The sequence below is a fragment of the Elephas maximus genome, chromosome 7 (genome assembly GCF_024166365.1).
Source record: "Elephas maximus indicus isolate mEleMax1 chromosome 7, mEleMax1 primary haplotype, whole genome shotgun sequence".
Lineage (NCBI taxonomy): Eukaryota > Metazoa > Chordata > Mammalia > Proboscidea > Elephantidae > Elephas > Elephas maximus.
In genome coordinates this window covers 55,628,266-55,651,650 of record NC_064825.1, presented here as the reverse complement: position 1 = coordinate 55,651,650, position 23,385 = coordinate 55,628,266, and the positions used below count along the sequence as shown (strand labels likewise).

The 23,385-nt window shown below is 37.1% G+C and overlaps 2 protein-coding genes and 1 pseudogene across 2 annotated transcripts; 2 read left to right on the top strand and 1 right to left on the bottom strand.

The window, feature by feature from the left end:
* Window positions 1–6,810: 6,810 nt before the first annotated feature.
* Window positions 6,811–7,752, bottom strand: LOC126079432 (olfactory receptor 51A4-like). The gene has a single exon (XM_049890422.1). It carries the CDS (start codon window positions 7,750–7,752, stop codon window positions 6,811–6,813), a length of 942 nt encoding a protein of 313 aa, XP_049746379.1.
* A 2,341-nt stretch (window positions 7,753–10,093) lies between these two features.
* On the top strand, window positions 10,094–20,697 carry LOC126079948 (olfactory receptor 52J3-like). The gene is made up of 3 exons (XM_049891297.1): window positions 10,094–10,169; window positions 16,851–16,902; window positions 19,728–20,697. The coding sequence occupies exons 1-3, from the start codon at window positions 10,094–10,096 to the stop codon at window positions 20,695–20,697; spliced, it is 1,098 nt and encodes a 365-aa protein (XP_049747254.1).
* A 196-nt stretch (window positions 20,698–20,893) lies between these two features.
* Window positions 20,894–22,294, top strand: LOC126079947 (olfactory receptor 52J3-like; annotated as a pseudogene).
* The last annotated feature ends 1,091 nt before the right edge of the window (window positions 22,295–23,385 follow it).

Below are 23,385 nucleotides of genomic sequence, written 5' to 3'. Positions count from 1 at the left end.
TAACCACTACGCCACCAGGGTTTCCATGGTATATACACACAATGAAACACTATGCAACAATAAAGAATAATAAGGAATCTGAGAAACATCTCACAGCGTGGGTAAATCTGGAAGGCTTTATGATGAGTGAAATTAGTCAGTCACAAAAGGATAAATATTGTGTAAGACCACTATTAAAAGAACTCACAAAAAAGCTTAAACGGAAGAAAACATTCTTTGATGCTTACAAGGGCGGGGAGGGAGAGAGATGGGAACTCACCAACTAGATAGTAGACAAGAATTATCTTAGGTGAAGGGAAGAACAACACACAATACAGGGGAAGTCAGCACAAATGGACTAAACCAAAAGCTAGGAAGTTTTCTGAACACAACAAAACACTTGAAGAGACAGAGTGGGAGGGGGTATCCAGGGACCATGGTTTCAGGGGACATCTAGGTCAATTGGGATGAAAAAATTTTTTAAGAAAATGTTCTGCATCCCATTTTGGTGAGTGGCATCTCGGGTCTTAAGAGCTTACGAGAGCCATCTAAGATGCATCAACTGGTCGCAACTCCTCTGGAGCAAAGGAGAATGAAGAACACCAAAGACACAAAGGAAGTATTAGCCCAAGAAACAAAAGGGCCACATAAACCAGAGACTTCATCAGCCTGAGACCAGAAGAACTAAATGGTGCTCAGCTACCTCCAATGACCATCCAGAGAGGGAACATGACAGAGAATCCCTGATGAGTAGGAAAAAATTGTGCAGAACTCAAATTCACGTAAAAGACCAGACTGAATGATCTGACTGAGGTTAGACGAATCCCAGAAGACATGGCTCCCGGACTTCTGTTAACCCAGAACTAAAACCATTCCCAAAGCCAACTCTTCAGGCAAAGATTAGACTGGACTATAAAACATAAAATAATACTCGTGAAGAGTGTGCGTCTTAGTTCAAGTAGATACACGAGACTAAACGGGCAGTTCCTGTCCAGAGCAGGCTGAAAATGCAGAAAGGGATAGGAGCTGGTTGAGTGGACAGGGAAAACCCAGAGCAGAAAGGAGGAGTATGCTGTCACGTTATGGGGATTGCAACTAGGGTCACACAACGATATGTGTATAAATGTTTGTGTGAGAAATTAACTTGAGCTGGAAACTTTCAAGTAAAATACAATTAAAAAAAAAGTGAGCCCTGTGAGAGCAGGAAAAAAAAAAAAGACTCCAGCCTTCAGTATGGATTACAGGGGCGGATTGCAGAAGAGACCCTCTTTAAAGGATACACATTTTTATATAATAGTATATATATATATCATTTTCTTTTAAAATGGGTAAACTTATCTTAAATAGTTTTAAATGACACAGTTAATATGACTGAATTTGACATTTGCAGGATTATATTACAAGCAGTTTCTGTTATTTCTGCTGCTTGCCTTTTTTGTTTGTTTAATCCCTGCCTACCGAATGAATGGTAATTAATACTCAAATCCTGGGTTCAGGAGTAGCTGGGTTGAAAGAGTAACAGTTGCTTAGTGTTTACTGTGCTCTCCTTGGTAATATTGCTAATTTGCCATCTCCCTTTAGCTCCCAAGTAAGCAAATACCATTTTGAAATACACTGGATGAACAAAAAGTTATACACCCATTTGATGGCCTCTATCTTTAAATTGGAAACCATGGTGGCGTAGTGGTTAAGTGCTACAGCTGCTAACCTAAAGGTCGGCAGTTCGAACCCACCAGGCGCCCCTTGGAAACTCTATGAGGCAGTTCTACCCTGTCCTGTAGGGTTGCTATGAGTAGGAATTGACTCGACGGCAATGGGTTTGGTTTTTTGGATCTTTAAATTAAGTGATTACATGGAATTAGTGCAAAACCACTACAAGATTTCTTAAAGGCTATGAACTAAAGGATATTTTTTTTTGTTTTTTTTTTTTAATCAAAAGGTTGCTTTCTTGTTTTTCAAAAGAGTTAAAATGTAAAGCAAAGATTGTAAACTTTATAAGAAATTTCTACTGGTCATCATTGTTTTCTCAGGTATGCCTATTGAAAGAAAGTTCAGTGGCCTTGCATATCAGTACCCAGAAACGTCTTATACTGACAAGCAAGGCAATAAGTTTACCACTGAGCAAGCCAAGTGGTCCACAATCCAGATCTGGGCTCCCGGCTTTGAGTTGCTTTCTGTGCTCAGCCTGTGATTATAGACTGGCACCTAGTTCTTTTCCAGGGGGTTTGCAGGACCATGAACTTTCATGAACTCTTTAGGGTAGGACTATTGATAACTATCGGAAGGGCTGTGCAACCACAGTCAAAAGAAACTATGTGAATTTCTTGTTTGAGATGATGAAACGATAAATAAGTGCCGTGAACATCAGGAAACTTACCAGGAAGTGGATAGGTCTTGGACCCATACGTCAGAGTAAGGTGGTAATGGAAGTGGCCTGCAATAAGCGGAGTTTCACTGGTGTATAGGTCCGCCTATTTATCCTGATCTGCTAAGTCTAGTGCTACCTCCCTAATGCTTTCTCAGTGGCTCAGAAATCTCTGGAGATTTCACCTCACTAGGCTGTAATCAGAGGGAAAAATATAGCCCTGCAGGTGAACCCTCAAATGGGATTGGAGACAGAGTCATCTAACTCACTATAAGGTTTAAGAATTAACTATTTATGGAGAACACACCCTGACCCCTCTTGCACAATTATGGTTATCACCTACATGATCCCAGAGCACCATGTCAATAATCCTAGAGCTCTTTGTCAGTTTGTAATAACTTTTTTAATAACTATCGCTATGAGTCGGAATCGACTGGATGGCAATGGGTTATACCTTAACGTAACTGTCTCTTCTGCTGGATTAAACTTCTTTAAAGTTACAGGTTTTTCCTTTTACAAACTGAGAAGGTTTTGAAAATTTAATCTAACATCTTCTAGGCCAGTGGTTTTCAACCAGGGAAGCACATCAGACTTTACTATGGGGTTTTATTAAAATACTGATGTCTAGGACCTACACCTGAAGCACTTAATTCCTTTATTTGATATTCTTGGTATACTCTTGGTATATTCCAGATATATTATGCATATTATTTATTAGTTTTATATGTTATATATGAAGATATTTCCTTTGTAAAGATTATGTTTATCCCTTTTTATATTTCAGAAGTAATATTCACTGTCCTTGAAAATAGACTTTATCATTATCCTTAGAGACACTGTTTTCTGAAACTTTTTTTAAACAGCTTTATCCATTTTTTGACTTAGAAAAATCCTTGTCAGTTACATTATTCCTGTTATGAATTTCCATTAGAACTTTAATATTTGAAAATATTAGTAATAAATTGTTGTAAGTTGCCATTGAGTCTGTCCCCAACTCATGATAACCTCATTCAAATTATGCACAATGGGATCAGACTGCTGTGATCTGTAGGGTGTTCACTGGCTGATTTTCAGAAGTAGGTTGCCAAACCTCTTTTCCTAGTCTTAGCCTGGGAACGCCACTGAAACCTGTTCAGCATCAGGTAACACGCAAACTACCACTGATACACAGATGGTGGCTATGCTTTGAGGTGCATTTGCTGGGAATCGAACCCTGGTCTTCTGCATGAAACTGAGAGTTCAACCACTGAACCAGTAATAAATTCATCATAACTACTTTAAGACAGGTTGAACTATCTTAGGATAGTTTAACTATCTTAAAACCATATGTGGTTTTTTATTTTACTCTGACGTTTGCCTGAAAGCTCCGAAATCAGTAATAGGACAGAGTTGCATGTTTTCAATGAAAAAGGACCCTTGCATGCACCAGGTACTTCAAAACTCAAAGCGTCAATTCTTGAGTAACTTCCAGACCTTTGCAGTGGCCTGAGCGAGAACTTTCAGGACATTTTTTAGTCAAGATGCAGATAGCTTCATGGACTGCTAGCACATGTCTGTTTTAACAACAATGAATCACACAGGGCTGAATGAATTCTGAGAGACATTTAATTCTGTGTGTTTGAATACTCTTGATGTCGTTTTAATGTTCTATTTCCTGTATCTATAAGCAGGCTCTTTCTCTTTCTTCTTCACCTACGAACAACCCATAATAATGCAGTAGACTGCTGTAAACTGAAATACAACATTTTGAAATGATATCTGATTTTCACTGACTCCTTAAACTTCAGAAACTCTTACTGAGTATCTTTGCTTTTTATGACATTGTAGTTATTTGCATAAGGAGCCCTGGTGGCACAGTGGCTAAGTGCTCAGATGCTCACCAAAATGTCCATGGTTCCAACCTACCATGCGCTCCACAGGGGAAAGATGGGGCTGTCTGATCCTGTAAAGATTTACAGCTTTAGAAGCCCTATGGGACAGTTTCACTCTGTCCTATGAGTCAGAGTCAACTTGACAGTAACAGGTTTGGTTCAGTTTTGGTATAGGGTTGCTGGAGCACTGATGATGCAGTGGTTAAGAGCTATGGTTGCTAACCAAAAGGTCGGCAGTTCAAATCCATCAGACACTTGTTGGAAACCCTTTGGTCAATTCTGCTCTGTCCTATAGGGTCACTACTGAAACGAATATGGTATGGTTTTGTTTTTTTACAGGGTTGCTATGAGTCGAATTGACTCTATGGCAGAGGTTTTTTTGGCTTAGTTATTTGCAAAGGGGAAACCATGGTGGCATAGTGGTTAAGTGCTATGGCTGCTAACCAAGAGGTCAGCAGTTCAAATCTGCCAAGCACCCCTTGGAAACTTTGTAGGGCAGTTCTACACTGTCATATAGGGTCACTATGAGTTGGAAATAGACTCGATGGCAGTGGGTTGGTTTTTCCTTTCTTTTTTTTTTTTTTGGTTATTTGCAAAGGTGCCGTAAGAATCTATCCTTCTTTTACCAGAATATAATTGGAAGAATGGATTATGCTCCAAGAGCTCAGAATGTCATATTTAAGAATGGTACTCATTGTATGTTCAATGTTGCTCATATGTATGCCACTTTTAAGAAATTAAAGTTGACTTTGTAGAGCCAATGCTGGCAAAGACCTCCCAGGAAAACCAAACCAGTACCTAACTTATACAGTCCAGCCTTGCAGTTAGTAAAGAAGGTCACTTCTATTGCTGCCCAGGGGCCTTGGAATATTTGGAGATCTCAAAGAAAAAAAAAATTCCAAATGTATATGTATGACAGAAGAAATCTAATGAAGAGGGTTTCTTGGGCTGGGCTTCCGAGCCTTCATGTAGGTAATACCAGTTGTCTAAAGTTGATTCAGGCTCATGAAGACTCTATGGGTGGCAGAACAGAACTGCTCCTTATAGTTTTTCATGACTGTGACATTTTGGAAGCAGATTGCAGTCCTCTCTTCCGAGGCACTTCTAGTAGTGGAACACTGAACTCTTTGCACCACACACTGGCCTCATACAAATAATAGAAGCTTTTTAAAAGTTTAACCTGAGATTTTCTTATGAAAACATTCAGTTTCACAAACTTAGGAATGTTTCTACATTAAATTAGCATTCTTGCTGTACTTACGTAAATAATCAGGCCAAATCTAACAAGGCCAGGCATATTTTATGATAACCTAGTGCCGTCCAGCCGATTCCAACTCATAGTGACCCTATAGGACAGAGTAGAACTGCCCCATAGAGTTTCCGATAGAGTTTTGTGGCAAAGAATAATATTCCTTTGAGACTATTTTTTATTAAAAGTTGGAAGACTAGTGAAAAATGCTTATTTCAATGCAAAGCTATGCCTCGTTTACAGCACAACCTTCTGTGTCTTTGTGACTGTATGGGGACTTTTTTGCATGTCGTTGACTTTGAGCTGTTTTATAACTCTGTAAATTGAACATACTAAGAGCAGTAAATATAATTCAGTTAGTAGAAGTGCAAATAAATTCTGTGTGATAGTTTCAATTGCCTTCCTTTTCCCCACTGGAGAAGACATACCTATACTCATTCACAAATTTATTTCAATATTTTCGATCTACAAATGTCTGTTCTCTGAACTCTCCTTTGAATCAGTTGTAACATTTGCCTTGTTCCTGCATTAAAAATTAATAAACAAACTTTTAAATTTATGTTTATCTTGTGAGAGCCATGGTTTAATTTTTTTTTTTTGAAAATTTGTGAGAGCCACGGTTTTATTTTTTTTTAATTATTCTTTAACATGACTTACATTCTTCTATGAGAGAGAGACAAATAAACTAAGTACAGTATGATGAAGTATGTCAGTATATCCTAAAGAAACCTGGAAGACAGGAAGCTGGCTTACCCTACATAGCTTAGTAGATTGTATTTGAACGTTCCAGAATAAAACATTGAAACAAAGGAATGAATAACATGCTTCTTAATTTTTGTAGCCTCTTCATGTTTTATTTCATTTTTATTGCTACTTGTGTGTTTATGACATTTCCCCAACTCTTTTTCAGCCTCTCAGCATGGAGGCATATCTTGTATAGGTCAAAACTATGTGCTGAAGATGGATATTTTAAACTAAGAGGCAATCTTCAGTTACTTCCGATCACTACTACATTTTTCAGATAAATGCATATTGTTAAGTTTCAAATGAACACAGAGAATTTTCCTTTAAACGTGATGAAAATGGTAAGCATATCTTGTGTTTCTGAGGCTAGTAAAGAAAACTGGGTAAAAGTGGAAACTGGGAATGTATTTTATGTTTACATCAGTCCTTATGCCTAAATCCTAACCAACAAATTAGCAAGGCTGATTCTCCCATTGTCATAAGCCTACTGAGAGAAAATATTATGAAGCAGTTCATACAACTTATGGTTCTTTACCTCTTAATTCTCTCCTTGTTCTGCTGTCATTTACTAACTGGGTTTTGATTGTGGTTAAGCATGCCTGTCAACTTTGCTTCTGACACAGTTTCCCTAAGACCAGATTTCTTATCTGCTGGCTCTTCACACAGTATACAATGGGGTTCATCAATGGAGGCATGAGGAGGAAAACATCAGCCATAAGGATCCTAATGATTGGGGAACTACGTTTGGCAAAGCGATAGATAACAGCTAGAGAAAGAATGGGCACGTAGAAGATGAGCACAGCACAGATGTGGGAAACACAGGTATTGAGGACCTTGACCCTTTCCCTTTGTGATGCTATGCTCAGCACTGTTTTCAGTATCAGCATGTAGGACGTGAAAATAAATATTAAGTCTAGGATTCCTGTGAAGGCCACAAATAAGCCATAAATGACATTGACCTTGTTGTCAGAGCAGGCCAGCTTCATGACATCCTGATGGAGGCAGTAGGAATGGGACAGGAGATTCTTCTTACAGTATCTTAGATGTTTTAGAGTGAAAGGGAAAGGGAGGACCAATAGCACATTTTTGAGAGAGAAAGCAAACCCAATTTTGGTGACTCTGGTACTGGTAAGGATAGTGGTATATCTGAGAGGGTTGTAGATGGCAAGAAAACGGTCAAAAGACATGATGAGAAGTACCGATGACTCCATAGCAGAGAAGCCGTGGATGAAGAATTCTTGGGCAATACAGGCATCAGGGGAAATGCCTGGGGCATTGAACAAGAAAATCCTTAGCATGGTAGGAAGAGAGGAAACAGATAGTCCGAGGTCAGAAATTGCCAGCATGGAGAGAAAATAGTACATGGGTTCATGTAGAGAAGGCTCTGTTTTCATGAAAAAGAGGATGATGCAGTTCCCCACGATGGCAACAAAGTACATAAGGCATATGGGGATGGAGATCAAAATGTGGACAGTCTCCATCCCTGGGAAGCCAACCAAGAAGAAGGTAGCGATTTCAATTTCAGAGGTGTTGACGATGGACATGTCAGGTATGCGAGGACATCAAGAAGAGTAGCTCAATAGAGGCTCCGTGAAATGATTGAAATAGGTTGGCTTGAATGCCTGATTCAATCCCATTAAATTCATTGAGATCTTATGAATCCAAGTATTTTAGACGTACTTTATAGAAACTAAGCTAAATAGGGGAAAATAGATAAATAGACATCAATATCCAACTAAAACAAGTATGGAAAGATAAGGAAAACGATTGATATCCAAATCTTAGATACAAGTTACATACCACAGATAAAAGACTGATAGGTCAACTAAGATCAATATACAGGTGCCTATTTTCTAATTTAAAAAAACATATATTTTTGCTTTTTATGTAAATATTAGAAGATAAGCCTTAAGAATTTGCTTAAAATCTCTATGAGTTTACATAAAATCTGAAGAAATACGACTTATTTTTATGCTGATTCTTTTAATTTAAATATGGATTTTATTTACTTTTATGTCTGGTTGGTGCAACCAGTGTGTGCTGGACTGGTGAAACCCACCCAACGGTGTTATGGAAGAAAACCCTAGCAACATGCTTCTGTTAAAATTGTAGCCAAGAAAACCAGTCTAGGCAGTTTTACTCTGTATCACAGAGTCACCGTGAGTTGTAATCGACTCAAAGGCAATGTTGGTTTTTCGTTTCCTTTTGTTTTTAATTTATCTGTCTTTCTTCAGATCTTTTGTATGCCTCGCAAAAATGTTTTATTATTTTCTTCATAGAAAATTTTACATCTTTTTTTGTAAGATTTGTTTTTACAACCCTTTTTTGGTAGAATTGTTTATTCTCAATTATATTTTTAAATGATTACTAATTATGTAGAGAAGCACTATAGATTTTTGTTGTCAAAATCTGCTATCACTCTTCTGTGCTGACCATTCTCTGCAACTCTGTCTGTTTAACCTTGTCTACACCTCTATATAAGGAGGCTTGATGGCACAATGGTTAAAGCACTCTGCTGCTAATCAGAAGATCAGCTATTTGAACCCATCAGCTACTCCATGGGAGAAACATGTGGCACTCTGCTTGCAGAAAGATTCCCGTTGTCATGGAATAGATTCTGACTCATCACGATGATATAGGACAGAGTAGAACTGCCTCCATAGAGTTTCCAGGGAGCAGCTGGTGGATTCCTTGGTTAGCAGTCGAGTTCTTAACCACTGTGCCACCAGGGCTTCTCCATACAGATTACAGCCTTGGAAACCCTATAGGGCAGTTCTACTCTGCTTTATAGGGTCACTGTGAATTACAGTAGATTCGATAGCAATAGGTTTTTTGTTTTGTTTTGTTTTTTTGACACTTCTGTATAGAGATCCTTCAATAAACACTCCACAATTGACTTTTATTGTGCATTTTCTTGCTTGTACCCTGATTGATATATGGTCTATCATTCCTTTTAGTTAAGGCTTTCTTTTACTCTGTTAGCCTTTAAGATGTTCTCTTTATCACTGATGTTCTGCATTTCAAAATGTAGCATTCAGTGGGGATTTATTATTGATTTATTTTGTTTGGCACTGTGAGCATTTCCAGTCTGACCAGTCATTTCTTCAAATTTGGATATTATCAGTCATTATTGTGTTTAATATTGACTATCTGTGTGAAAAAGTTGAAGCTTCTCAACTTAATTTTCTAGTTAGATTGCTTATGTTCAAACTCTTCATTTCTTTGTGTTGTGTTTCAGGTGCATCCCTTAGTACTATCTTCTAATTTACTAACTCTGTATGCAGTTGTGTCTGGTCTCAAATTTATTTTAATTATTGAGTTTTATTTCAATTGTATTTTTCTTTTTTAATGAAGTATATTTTAAATGGTTATGAATTTCAGTTTATATACCAATTCCATCATGTCTCTACATTCCTTTTATTATTATGTTTTCTTTAATAGTTGAGGATCTTATGCATGGCTATTTCAAAATTCATTTTTGGTTGCTTTATTTTTTTTACCTTTTACTCATGAGTAAATACTGTTATTATTGAAATTGTAGCCTCTTTATTGGTGTTAGTGTCTGTTTTGAATTGTATTTTTAATATCTTGATTGGAAATGTCCTTGTTTATTTGATGGTTTTGTTCACACCCCCATGATTACACGTGGTGATTGGCTCTTTCTCATTTCTTGAAGTTGACCATCAGCACTAGGTCTTTCATAATGGTTTAAGGACCTTGTTTCAAAAGGAAGCTGAGTACAGTTCCGCCAAATTTTTCTTTCAGCTACTCCAATTCCTAGCTTTGTACAGGAGGTAAACTAGAGCTTTGACAATAGTTATTTTCAATGGAGTGGAATGTCTACATGTCCCAAGCAGGGTATCGTAGACTTGTTCCATGTCAAACATGGAGCATTATCAAGTCCAGTCCCATGCCAGTGTAGACCTTCAAATTACCAAAGTGTTTCTAGACTCAGAGGCAAGTGGGTCTGTGAATTCAAAGCCAACATATGGTTATGTATTCTTACATTACATCTCATCATATCTACTGATCATCTCTACTTCTATTTATTTGTCTAAATAGTATGACAATGTCTTTTGTCACATTTTATGTTTTATCTATTACTGCTACATATTTGGCGTGGAGTATTGATAGATATATCTGACTTGGCTCACTACAACATATTGAATAAATCCTTCACCTAAAATTTAGATATACCTTTAGAAATGCAACCAGTTAGATCTTATGTTCAGGAAATCAATTTTGTTGAGAATTATTTGATCATGTTCTCTTTCTAAAGTATTGAAATAATTTATTAATTTACACTAGAGCTAATTACAGGTTTCATCAGGAACCTTTGTCATGATGGATTTGATACTATTTCTCAGACCTGAAGTAATGAGGACAGTTTCTTAGTACTTCTATTCTTGACTTATTAAATTATTCTGTTACTACGGTTTGTTACCATAACTTCAGAATTCTTAAAAAGCTCGTTTCCCTTTTTTCTGATGTGTCTTAAGTATTTCCTTTCTCTAGCTTTATTTTCCTGCAATCTCAAACTCCAATGACTGCATTCCTGCCTCAGTTGTGTTCTCAAATGCTGCTGCTGCTTCCTGAACTTTCATTGCCTTCTGAATTGATTAGTCTGAGATAAAACTAGTAAACAAAGTGAAATGTTTGGGAAGAATATGCAGCTTTTCTGCCCTGAGGCTCTCTTTTGCTTGACTTACCTGTTGAATTCACAAGTTCAGGTTTCTCTTCTTCAGCCTTCTTGAACCTGTGTCTACCCTGCTCAGTGCCAGTCACTTCTCTTCAAGCATTGCCTCCCTTGAATTTACAGAGACTCTGATGCATCTTTTGATTTCCTCCCAGATAGTCTCTAGGAAATATTCTTCCAAGAAGTTGATATTGTTTTTGATATATAGCAAACTGTTCAACAGGTCAGAATCTTTTACATCGATGTACAGTCTGAGATCTGAGTTCTAAATTCCTCCCTACAGACTATTAGTAATAACAAGGAGTTCATTCCAGGTCTCTTAATAGAATAAAACTTCACTTGTGTACTGACCAGTTAAGAAGTGTGGGATAATTGGAACATTTTGAACGTGCACATTACGTACTTATTGTTGTCAACCACTACTTCTCCTGAACTACAGAAAACATGCAAAATTTTTCTTTAGAAAATGCTATATGTCTGGAGACATCTAATTTATTTTGAATTAAAGGACAGCATTTTTAGACAGTTTAGAGGAAAGCAAAATAATGCACAGAAGGTTTTCCAGTAACCTGTTCGTCTGTTTCCAGCTTACAAGGGCATTCCCAAGTAAATTCTCAAAATTTAAAAAGAAAAAAATTCAGTTTAACCAACAGATACAGAGTGTATGGGTTATTGGAAGATGGTGCCAGGATAAAATACACTACTTATACGGAAGTTGTTAAATGAGGTAGTTTATCATCTTTAATTTATGTTAATGAAGCTATGCTGCTTTGTTGTCAGGGCAGTATGGTCAAGATTATTTCATGTCCTGATCATATCCGGAGAATGAGTCAGGTATTAAACAGTAAAATCATAACTACTTATTGAGGACAGCAATACTCATTTAATGTTCTTGATTAATGGAATCCATAATTGGAACATCAGGATTCAGGTACTTACCAAGGTTAGGGACACTGGGTTTACACTTCAGACTCAAAAGGAGATGAACCCAGGATGAAGTCACCCCAACCCCTGCTGTTACACATATGGTTGATCATAACATTTTGATTCTAGTCCTTCCACTCTGATGACTTTTTAGTGAAAAAAAAAAAGTCCTCTAGGAATGACAATGCAGGAGTTTGTACCCAGAAGAAATAAAAGGCCCGCAGGTAAATTCTTAAATGTGATTGGATTCGAGGAGAGTCAACTAAATTCCCATAATGCATATGAATTAGCCATTTGTGGAGAAAGCCCTCTGAGGCCTCCTCTGTTTCAATAAGTTGAATTAATTGCTCTCTCACCTGTGATTTCACAGTACCTTGTATTTCACTCTTCTTCAACAGTTGCCAAACGTTTTCTATGTCATTGTATTTGTGGTCGTACAATTGCATTTTCAAATTCTTGAAGGAACTGTTTATTTCTTTTAATAATGAGGAGATAGTATTTATTTGAAAGATTAATAAAAACTGCTCATTTAAAATAAATAAATAATAATGACATGTTTAACTTAAAAAGTGAATGTCCATTCCTTTTTTATTTGTATAGTCATGACCAAGCATAATCGCTACTGACCATTTGCAGTGACTCATCCCATAGTCAGCTCTCTCTGTCTCTCTCTCTCTATTGCCCTCAACTCTATTCCAGCTCACAGTGAACCTATAGGACAGAGTAAAACTGCCTCATAGGGTTTCCAAGGCTATAAAATCTTTACAGAAGCAGACTGACATATCTTTCTCCCTTGGAGCCACTGGGTGCGTTCGAAATGCTGATCATTTGTTTAGCAGCTGAAAGCTTAACCACTGTGCCACCAGGGTTCCTTTTTAAAATTTTATCTTCTGAATGTTAAAAAGCAAAGATGTCACTTTGATGACTAATATGCGCCTGATCCAAGCCATGGTTTTTTCCATCACCTCACATGTGTGCAAAAGTTGAACAGTGAAAAAGGAAGACAGAAAAAGAATTGGTGCATTTGAATTATGGTGTTGATGAAGAATATCAAATAAACCATGGACTGCCAGAAGAATAAACAAATCTGTCTTTGAAGAAGTACAGCCAGAATGCTCCTTAGGAGCAAGGACAGAGAGACTTTGTCTTACTTAATTTGGACACATTATCAGGAGGGACCAATCTCTGGAGAAGGACATCATTCTTGGTAAAGTAGAGGGTAAGTGAAAAAGAGGAAGACCCTCAATTTGGTAGATTGTGAGGGTGGCACAGAACTGGGCAATGTTTTCTTCTGTTATATATGAGGCTGCTATGAGTCAGAACTGAGTCGACAGCACCTAATAACAATATATATACATACATACACCACACACATATATATGTATGTACATATATATACACACACTATGTATGTATATGTGTATATGCACACATTTTTGCAGAAAATAAATTATTCTATATGTACTGCTCTCAATGAATATAGAGTATTTTTACTATATATGCATATACATTATTCTCTTCAATTTTATGATATGTATTCCATAATATATTTAACTTTTAAGTGTTGATCTCATACACTGACAAACACAGAACTGATGTTTCCAATCACTTATCAATCTATCCTGACCTTTATTCATCCATTCATTCTTCTGATATTGTTTCATTAAAACTTACTGATTGAGTGCCCATCTCCTGTCAAACCACAGAGAACACTTTTGCTACTTGCTGATAAATGTAATTTATAATTTCTGAAATGAGTGATGTTAATTCGAGGACATTTGTTTTTTTTTTTGTTTTTTTGAGATTAGTCTAGGAACACCCTTTGTCCATTTTTCTTTTATTTATTAGCTTATGGAAAGGCTTTCTATATTAAAGAAATTAGCCCTTTTCATGATGTGGCTTGCAAATAATTTTCCTTCTTGTGTTGTTTCTATTTGTCCTTGTTAATGGTGGTGTCCAAGTTGGATTCCCTTTGAATCAAACTGTGAGTTGGAAATTCGTGTGTAGGAAGTTGATTGGAACAGTACTTTCAAGTTCAATACTTGGGGGAAGGAAAGAATTAGAACTAGTGAAAGAAGATAAATTCGATGCAGTTGTAACAAAGGCTACATTCAATCCTGCAGAGATCTCTGGGGCTAGGATAATGCTTCAGAATTGTCCCAAATTGAAGGAAAAGCCTAGTCTTTCAACCACCAATGAGTGTTCATTGGATGTCGTCTGCCCATAAGGAGGGGAAATGACATTGGGGGACTTGGTTCCCTTCAGCTGAGGGCAATTCCCAAGAAGGACTCAAAGAATCTGTCAGATGCTGAAATTCTGAATGGGTACTTCAAGCATGGCAGAAGCAGGTATCTGGGGACACACCATAACTTCCACAACCGTTCACCCCTTGCACAGTAATAAACACTGAAGATGTTTTCTCAAGGATTAGGTGATCCTCTTTTCATTAGTAAATACAAGAGAAAAGTTAGTGAGATGATCCACAGCCCCTTACACTGGAACTGGTCTCAAGGATGCAACTGCTATGTTGTTAGGTGTCATTGAGTCAGTTCCAACTCATAGGGACTCCATGTACTACAAAACAAAACACTGGCCAGTCCTGTACCATCTTTGCAACCTTGCTATGCTTGAGCCCATTGTTTCAGCCACTGTGCCGATCCATCTCATTCAGGGTTTTCCTCTTTTTCACTGACCCTCTATTTTACCAAGCATGATGTTCTCCTCCAGGGACTGGTCCCTCCTGATAAAAAGTCCACAGTAAGTGAGACAAAGTTTCACCATCCTTGCTTCCAAGGATCATTCTGGCTGTATTTCTTCCAGGACAGATTTATTCTTTCTTCTGTCAGTCCATGATGTATTCAGTATTCTTTGCCAAAGCCATAATTCAAAGGTTTCAATTCTTCTTTGGTCTTTCTTATTCATCACCCAAATTTCACAATCCTATGAGGTGATTGAAAATAGCATGACTTGGGTAAGGCACACCTTAGTCCTCGAAGTGACATATTTGTGTTTTTTTTTTTAACACTTTAAAGAGGTCTTTTGCACAAGATTTGCCCAGTGCAATATGTCATGTGATTTTTTGACTGCTGCTTTCATGGACTTTGACTGTGGATCTAACTAAAATGAAATCCTTGGCAACCTCAGTATTTTCTCCATTTATCATGATGTTGCTTATTGGTCCAGTTGTGAGGATTTTTGCTTTCGTTATGTTGAGGTGTAATCCACACTGAAGGCTGTAGTCTTTGATCATCTGTAAGTGCTTCAAGTCCTCTTAGCTTTCAACAAGGAAGATTGTGTCATTTGAATATCACAGGTTGTTAATGAGTCTTCCTCCAATCCTGATGCTGCATTCATTTTCATGTGGTCCAGCTTCTCAGATTATTTTGCAGAATCACCTTGTTATGTTTGAACAAGTGCCTCTTGGTCTACGTACAGCTTCCTCATGAGTACAATTAACTGTTCCAGAATTCCCATTCTTCTCAATGTTGTCCATAATTTCTTATGATCCACACAGTCAAATGCCTTTGCATAGTGAATAAAACACATCTTTCTGGTATCCTTTGCTTTCAGCTAAGATCTGTCTGATATCAGCAATGATATCCCTCATTCTACATCCTCTCCTGAATCCAGTTTAAATTTCCGACAGTTCCTTAACAGTGTACTGCTGTAATCACTTTTGAATGATCTTCTACAAAATTTTACGTGTGTGTGATATTAATGATATTGTTCAATAATGTCCACTTCCATTGGATCACCTTTCTTTGGAATGAGCACAAATATGGATCTCTTCCTGTTGCTTGACCAGACAGCTGTTCTCCAAATTTCTTGACATAGGCAAGTGAGCACCTCCAATGCTGCATCCTTTTTTTGAAACATCTCAATTGTTATTCAGTCAATTCCTGGAGTCTTGTTTTTTGCCAATGCTTTCATTCCAGCTTGGTCTTCTTCCTTCATAAGCATCAGTTCTTGATCATATGCTGTCACCTGAAATGATTATACACCAACTTATTTTATATTTCTGTCACCCTGGGCTAACACTTATCCTTGATCAGTATTAACTTCTCAGACAGATTTTTCATTTGTCTATGTGCCATCAAAACTTGGCAGGAGTGCCCATCAATGGATGAATGAATAAACAAATTTTGCTATATACGTAAAATGGAATAGCATGCAACCATAAAGAAAAATGAGTTCTCAAATTATCTTGCAACGTGGATCAACCTGGAGGGCTTTATGGTCTCACAGGGGGAAAAAAAAAGTTAAATATGTATCTCTAGGACATTTTAGATTATAAATGAAATAAAACTTGATTTAACTGATTTAAACATTAAAGGAAATTATGTTTCAAATTAAAATAAGATAATCATTGGTCTGAGTTTCTTGTCTTCAAGAAGTTGGTCTGATTCTTCGTCACCAAGGAAGTTCAGTATTTCAGAGTTGACATTCTGTGACTCGTCTTGATCCTAAGGCTGGCTCCTATCATGATTCCAAGATTTATCTCAGCAGCTCTCAGGTATAGATTGTTCATAATTCCCAACCAGCTGAAAAAGGGATAAAGTTTACCTAATATTTCTTCACACTCATAATATTTCTTAGCCCATATCCTAAAATTAACTGACTGAACTTCTCATTTATATGTCCAAAATCTCTAAGAAAATGGCATCTACAGATAGAGATGTGTATGAAAGTATGATTTTTTTTTCTACATCCCAGTTTAAGATTTGTGTGATATAACTGGAAAGACAGAGGAATCAGAACAAGGATTTAACTTCATGATTTATATTTCATGCTTTATATATTAAGCCTGATGATGACTTTACTTCAGTGTTGTCTAAGATGTCTGCTCAAGTGTGTAGTAAAAAGATTTCATTATTTCACTCAAAATGATTTTATTCTAGGAAGAGTCAGAAATATGTGTGACTATGACTCAAGCATGAGGACATAATGTTTAAGATAAATGAAGGTCTGGGCCAAATGTTATTGAATTGGTAATATGAGACATTTTTCAATCTGGTTTTATAGGTCCAAGGTACATGAAGATGGTGTTGTCAGATGAAGTCTATGATAATAAAAAGTAATAAATACTAATTATAATTGGCCATTTAAAATGTGCCAGGTGTTGTACTAAATGCCTTGTATTTGATAGGTAATGGGTGCCTCACAACAACCCTATTCTGGTTGTACTATTGTTATACCTAGCTTTCTAGTTGAGGAGATTTAGGCATAGAGGTGATTAGTAAACCACTTAAAGTGACATAGGTAGAAATCCAATATTTGAAATGAGGCTTCAGTAACATAAATCTATGAAAAAAGGTGAGTAATGAGATGTAAGAGTAAATATGGAGCTTCTTATACCTGGTTAATATGTGTGAACTTTGATATTTAAACTGGTTCCAGTAATGTTTTATCTAGAAAACAACAACCCATAGAATTTGACTGCAACATTTTACTGAGATGGAGAAGAAATTTATCGGTCTTTTTTTTATATGTGCTATATTTAAATGGTGAGATGTGTGTTTTAGTCCCCACATTTTTACTTTTCTATAAATTTTTATCCATGTCACTTTTCCCTGGGCTCTGTTTCCCTAGAGTCTAAATTTTTCTCCACAGTCTCAGGAGAATTAATCTCAGGTCTCCGTTTAGGGCAAAAAATGAAATTGACACAATTTTTTTCAGCTGGTTCTAAACATCTAGAACCTTAATATAAAACTCCTCTCCTTAGACTCTATTAAAAAAAAGGACACAAAGCTGTGTTGCTTGGTATTTCCCTTGTGTCTCCATTCCTGTGGAAAAATGAACATCACAGGTGAATTTTCTCTCGATTCAGGTATGTATTAAAGTCAAATGAAAGAGAGAGAAGCAGAGGTGGCTGAGGACTGCTGGACTTGATACACATCGTAGTACAATTTTTTAATCTAACAAAATTTTTAAAACCTGCATCTATCAAATGGAGATGGGACATTCTTAAAAACATACAAAAGATTCAAATCTTTTGAAATACATCTGCAAAATGATTATATGATTGGCTAGCTGATAAAGTATTATATCTGCTTCTGCTATGGAATATAGGAAATGAAAGCGGAAGGTTAGCAGGGACATAATATTGATAGTACCCTTTCAACTGGTGACCCCAAAGTTGATATCACGGTGTGTAAGGCCTTATTCTTGGCCAACATCCTGCCACTGGGCTAGGGGCCCTTACCTGGATATTTCCATTATTAAAAAACATAAATAAGTGAGTCATTGTGCAGAATAGCATTCTCTCTTTCTTCTCTCTCTGGCCTAATGTCAGAAGGAAAATAATATTTAATTTCCTCACCTTGATGTGCTTCCTGTCTGGACATATTGTCAGATACACAGAACTATGTTAAATACAAAAGTCTATGCTTACTTCTTCTTGGTCTTGAACCACTCTTCCCCAAGTTGGCAATTCAGAAAACATCTCTTTATTTCATTGCTTGAGCTTATGAGCGCCTTGGTTTCCTCTGCATCATTTTGAAGACATTGTAAAAGTCCCGTCTCTATTTTCTTTAGACAGTTAAAGAAGTCAGTTGCCCCTCCAGTTAGACTGCTATTCCAGACAGCTTTGTGCCACTCAAAAATGTCATTCCTAAGTCTAGAACCTCCAGAAACTGTCTATGTTGTCTTCTACCCACATTTCCAGCGACTTAATCAAGAATGAAGAGAGCCCAGTAAGTTTTAGATTTCCAGTAGTGAGAAAATGAGCAGGTGTTTGCAGAGAAATTGATGTTGTGAAGAGTGAATGAAATGCTCAAATTCCATTAGAAACTACCACCACCATATCATTATTGTTGTTCTTAGGTGCCATCGAGTAGATTCCAACTCTTAGGAATTCTATGTACAACAGAATGGAACACTTCCTGGTCCTGCACTATCTTCACAATAATTGCTATGTTTGAACCCATTGTTGCAGCCACTGTGTCAATCCATTTGGTTGAGGGTCTTCCTCTTTTTCACCCAGCCTCTATTTTACCATGTGTGAGATCTTTCTCCAGGGACTGGTCCATCCTGATAAAATGCCCAAAATATGTAAGACGAAGTCTTTACCACCCTCACTGATAAGGAGCATCCTTGCTAACTTCCAAGACACATTTTCCATACTTCTGTAAAATAAGCCCCCATGAAGTGGTCATAGGACAATAGAACATTTGGTGAAAATGGGCTAGAAGGTTTATTATTGTATTTATTTTTGGCCTCTTGCAAGTATAAATATACATGTTATATACAAGTATAAATAAATATGTCATACACATAAAAGTATATGACTTATCTTGTCTACTCCAAGTATCTCAGCTTGGCTTTTGTTTGTGACAATCTGTGTATTTGATATTCTGTTTCTATCCTTGTGACAGTATTTTAGGCTTGGTCTTCTGTTTCGATAGTGTATCTTTGTCAATAACGACAAAAGAATCAGAAAAAATGCTTCAGTTTCTAATTATGAAAGAGTCTTAAACATCTGGTCATGTGAATTAACTTTCTTCATTATGAACCTCCTTTTTTTATATTTCTGCACATCCCTCTGTTTGTATCCTTGATTTTTCATGTGTCGCTACCAGTCACAGAATTCACAGAGGGTACGGAACATACAATGTTCTTTTACTACAGTATTAAAAAGTTAATATCAACTTCTATTCCTTAGAATTGTAGTGGGGCTTGTTGATCAGTCATATATGTTTAAAATTACAATTAAATCAATGTAAGGAGTTTATATTGAACAAGCTCTTTGATTTTGGCCTATTCAAATGACTATGGCTCAGGCTTAGTGTAAGTATAAATTGGCAGGTCTCTCCACATCGGTAACATTTTCATTTTCATTCTGTGTTGAATACCAATCCCTTATTCAAGCTTTTTTCTTCATTTATTTTTCCTTCTTTTAAGAGTTGCAATTTCTCCTATTCCACCATTTGGAGAGGTGTTTTCTTACAACAGCAGCATTTTCCACCCAACCACATTTTTCCTCATTGGGATTCCAGGTCTGGAAAAGGCCCATGTCTGGATTTCCCTGTCATTTTTCACTGTTTACCTTGTGGCTTTGTTGGGCAATGCCACCATTCTCCTAGTAATCAAGACGGAGCAGACACTCCAGGAGCCCATGTTCTACTTTCTGGCCATTCTTTCAGCAATTGATTTGGCACTTTCTACAGCCTCTGTGCCCCGTATCCTGGGTATCTTCTGGTTTGATGCTCATGAGATTAACTTTGGAGTGTGTGTGGCCCAGATGTTTTTGATCCACGGCTTCACTGGCATGGTAGCTGAGGTCCTGATGGCCATGGCCTTTGACTGTTATGTAGCCATCTGTGCTCCACTCCACTACACCACCATCTTGACAGCCCGTGTGCTGGTGGGCATCACTATATGGGTTGTATTTCTTTCAGTTTTATTTACACTTCCTGTTGTCTATCTTATCTACTGCCTACCCTTTTGTCAGGCTAATACAGTAGCCCATTCCTACTGTGAGCACATGGGCATTGCAAAATTGTCTTGTGGAAACATACATGTCAATGGTATCTATGGGCTTTTTATGGTCTCCCTCTTTCTTCTGAACCTAGTTCTTATTGGCATCTCCTATGTTTACATTCTCTGTGTCGTCTTCTGCCTCCCATCTCATGATGCACGAATAAAAGCCCTAAGTACCTGTGGCTCCCACATTGGGGTCCTCTGTGTTTTCTATATCCCTTCAGTCTTCTCTTTTCTTACTCACCGATTTGGACAAAACATACCACACTATGTTCATATTCTTATTGCCAACATCTATGTGGTTATCTCACCCTCACTTGATCCCATCATTTATGGTGTGAGGACCAAACAGATACGAGAGCGAGTGCTCCGTGTCTTTATTACAAAATAAGAAACTCCTACCTCCTTCGTTTACTGGTCGTTTGGATCCAACAAGGAAAACTGTTGTGTTCTTGCCAGAAAAACTGTTTTCTTTGTCTAAATATTATGCGCCAAGTTATATACCAGGGGATTTTATTCTGATGCTTATTTAATCTATGATTTGAATAACCTTTATAATATTTCAGGTTCTAAGACTAGTTACTATCATGGAAGAGATATATGTGGACTCTGTTTACATCAATTCCCTAGGAGTAACTGGGAATAATTCAAGCAATAACCTTTGTTATTATTATATTTGTTAACACTTTTTTCCCCAAAATTATGATTCTATACTTTCCCTCATAAAAGAAAGGTGAGATAAGGAAACATATAACAAATACCTTTGTTCTCACAACATGGAATTAACATCTATTATTACTATGATAACCCAGTGCCATCGAGTTGATTCTGGCTCATAGCAACCCTATAGGACAGAGTAGAACTGCCCTGTAGAGTTTCCAAGCAGTGCCTGGCGGATTTGAACCTACTTTTAGTTAGCAGTTAAATGTAATTAAGGCTCCCAATCATAGTAATGATATCACAGTAACTGCTAACTAAAAGTCAGTTTGTTCGAACCCACCAGTTGCTCTATGGGAGGAAGATGAGGCAGTTTGCTTCTGTAAAGATTTACAGCCTTGGAAATGCTCTGGGGAAGTTCTACCCTCTCCTATAGGGTCTCTGTGATTGGGAATCAACTGGACAGCAGTGGGTAACAGTAACGGGTGTTACTATGATATCTTTATATTAAATGTTATTTTTAATCAAACACAGAGATTTAAGTTGAAATGACATATGGTCACTACCCTAATCCTAGTTTCCGTTATTTTCCTGTTTTCAAAGATAGTGATTATGAACACATGATTTTTTTTTTTATTTCTTAGAGTCTAATTTTATAGTTTTAAGTTAATCTTGAGGGGGGTGAAGTAGAAAATTTTAATTTATGTAAGTGGTAGCTGAGGTCCTGATGTCCATGGCCTTTGGCTGTTATGTAGCAATCTGTGCTCCACTCCACTACAGGACCATCTTGACAGTCTGTGTGCTGGTGGGCGTCACTATATGGGTTGTATTTCGTCCAATTTTACTTACACTTCCCACTGTCTATCTCATCTACCACCTACCCTTTTGTCAGGCTCGTATAATAAATAGCCCATTCCTACTGTGAGTACATGGCCATTGCAAAATTGTCTTGTGGAAACATCTGTGTCAATGATATCTATGGGTTCTTTGTGGTCTCCTTCTTTCTTCTGAAAAAAAAAAAAAAAAAACTAGTCCTTATTGGCATCTCCTATGTTTACATTCTCTGTGCTGTCTTCCACCTCCCATCCCATGATGCATAGAAAAAAGCCCTAAGTACTTGTGGCTCCAACGTTGGGGTCCTCTGTGTTTTCTATATCCCTTCAGTCTTCTCTTTTCTTACTCACCGGTTTGGACAAAACATACCAAGCTATATTCACATTCTTATTGCCAACCTCTATTTCATTATCCCATCCTCACTTAACCCCATCATTTGTGGTGTGAGGACGAAACAGACAGGATAGCAAGTGCTCTGTGTCTTCATTAAAAAATAAGAAACTACTACCACCTTCCTTTACTGGTCATTTGGATCCAGCAAGGAAAACTGTTGTGTTCTTGCCAGAAAACCTGTTTCTGTGTCTAAAGTTTTTGCTGCCAAGTTACATAATGTCAGATTTATCCTGTCTGCTTTTTTATTCTTCTATTTGAAAAACCTTTACAATATTTCAAGTTCAAAGACTAGTTACTATTGTAGAAGGGAAATGTGTGGCCTCTGTTTGCATCAATTCCCTAGGAGTGAGAGTGAATTATCCAAGCAATACCATTGCTATTATTATTTTTGTTAACATTTATTTTTCCAAAATTTTGATTCTATACTTTGCCTCATGAAACAAAAGTGAGACAAAGAAACATATAACAAAGACCTTTGCTGTCACAACATGGAATTAACATCTATTATTACTATGATGGGAGACCTGGGGACGCAATGGTTAAGAGCTCGGCCGCTAACTGAAAAGTTGGTGGTTCAAACCCACCAGTTGCTCCATGAGAGAAAGATGTGGCAGTCAGTTTCTGTAAAGATTTACAGGCTTGGAAACCCTATAGAGCAGTTCTACCCTCTCCTATAGGGTCACCATGAATGGAAATCAACTGGACCACAGTGGGTAACGGTAACGGATATCACTATATCTTTATATTAAATGTTATTTTCAATCAAACATAGATATTTAAGTTGAAATGACCTATGGTTACTACCCTAATCCAGTTTTAGCTCTTTTCCTATCTTCAGAGAGAGTGATTACGATCATGTGATTTTTTTTTCCTTTCTTTAAGTCTAAATTTATAGTTTTAAATTAAATAATCTTGAAAGGGTTGAAGTTGAAAATTTTAATTTATGTAAAATCATGCTGTGTATGATTTTACAGCCAGTTTTTGTACTTAATATTAAAATTGGAGACCTACAATGATGGGGTATAGTTATTTCTTTTTTAAAATGCAGTAAAATCTTCCTTCTTTTTTATTTTATTAACCCATCTTCTTGTTGTTATTGTTGGTGCTGCTGTCGAATCGAGTCTAATTCATGGTAACCCCATGTGTGCAAAATATTCTATAGGGTCACCATGAGTCAGAACTGACTCGATGGTAA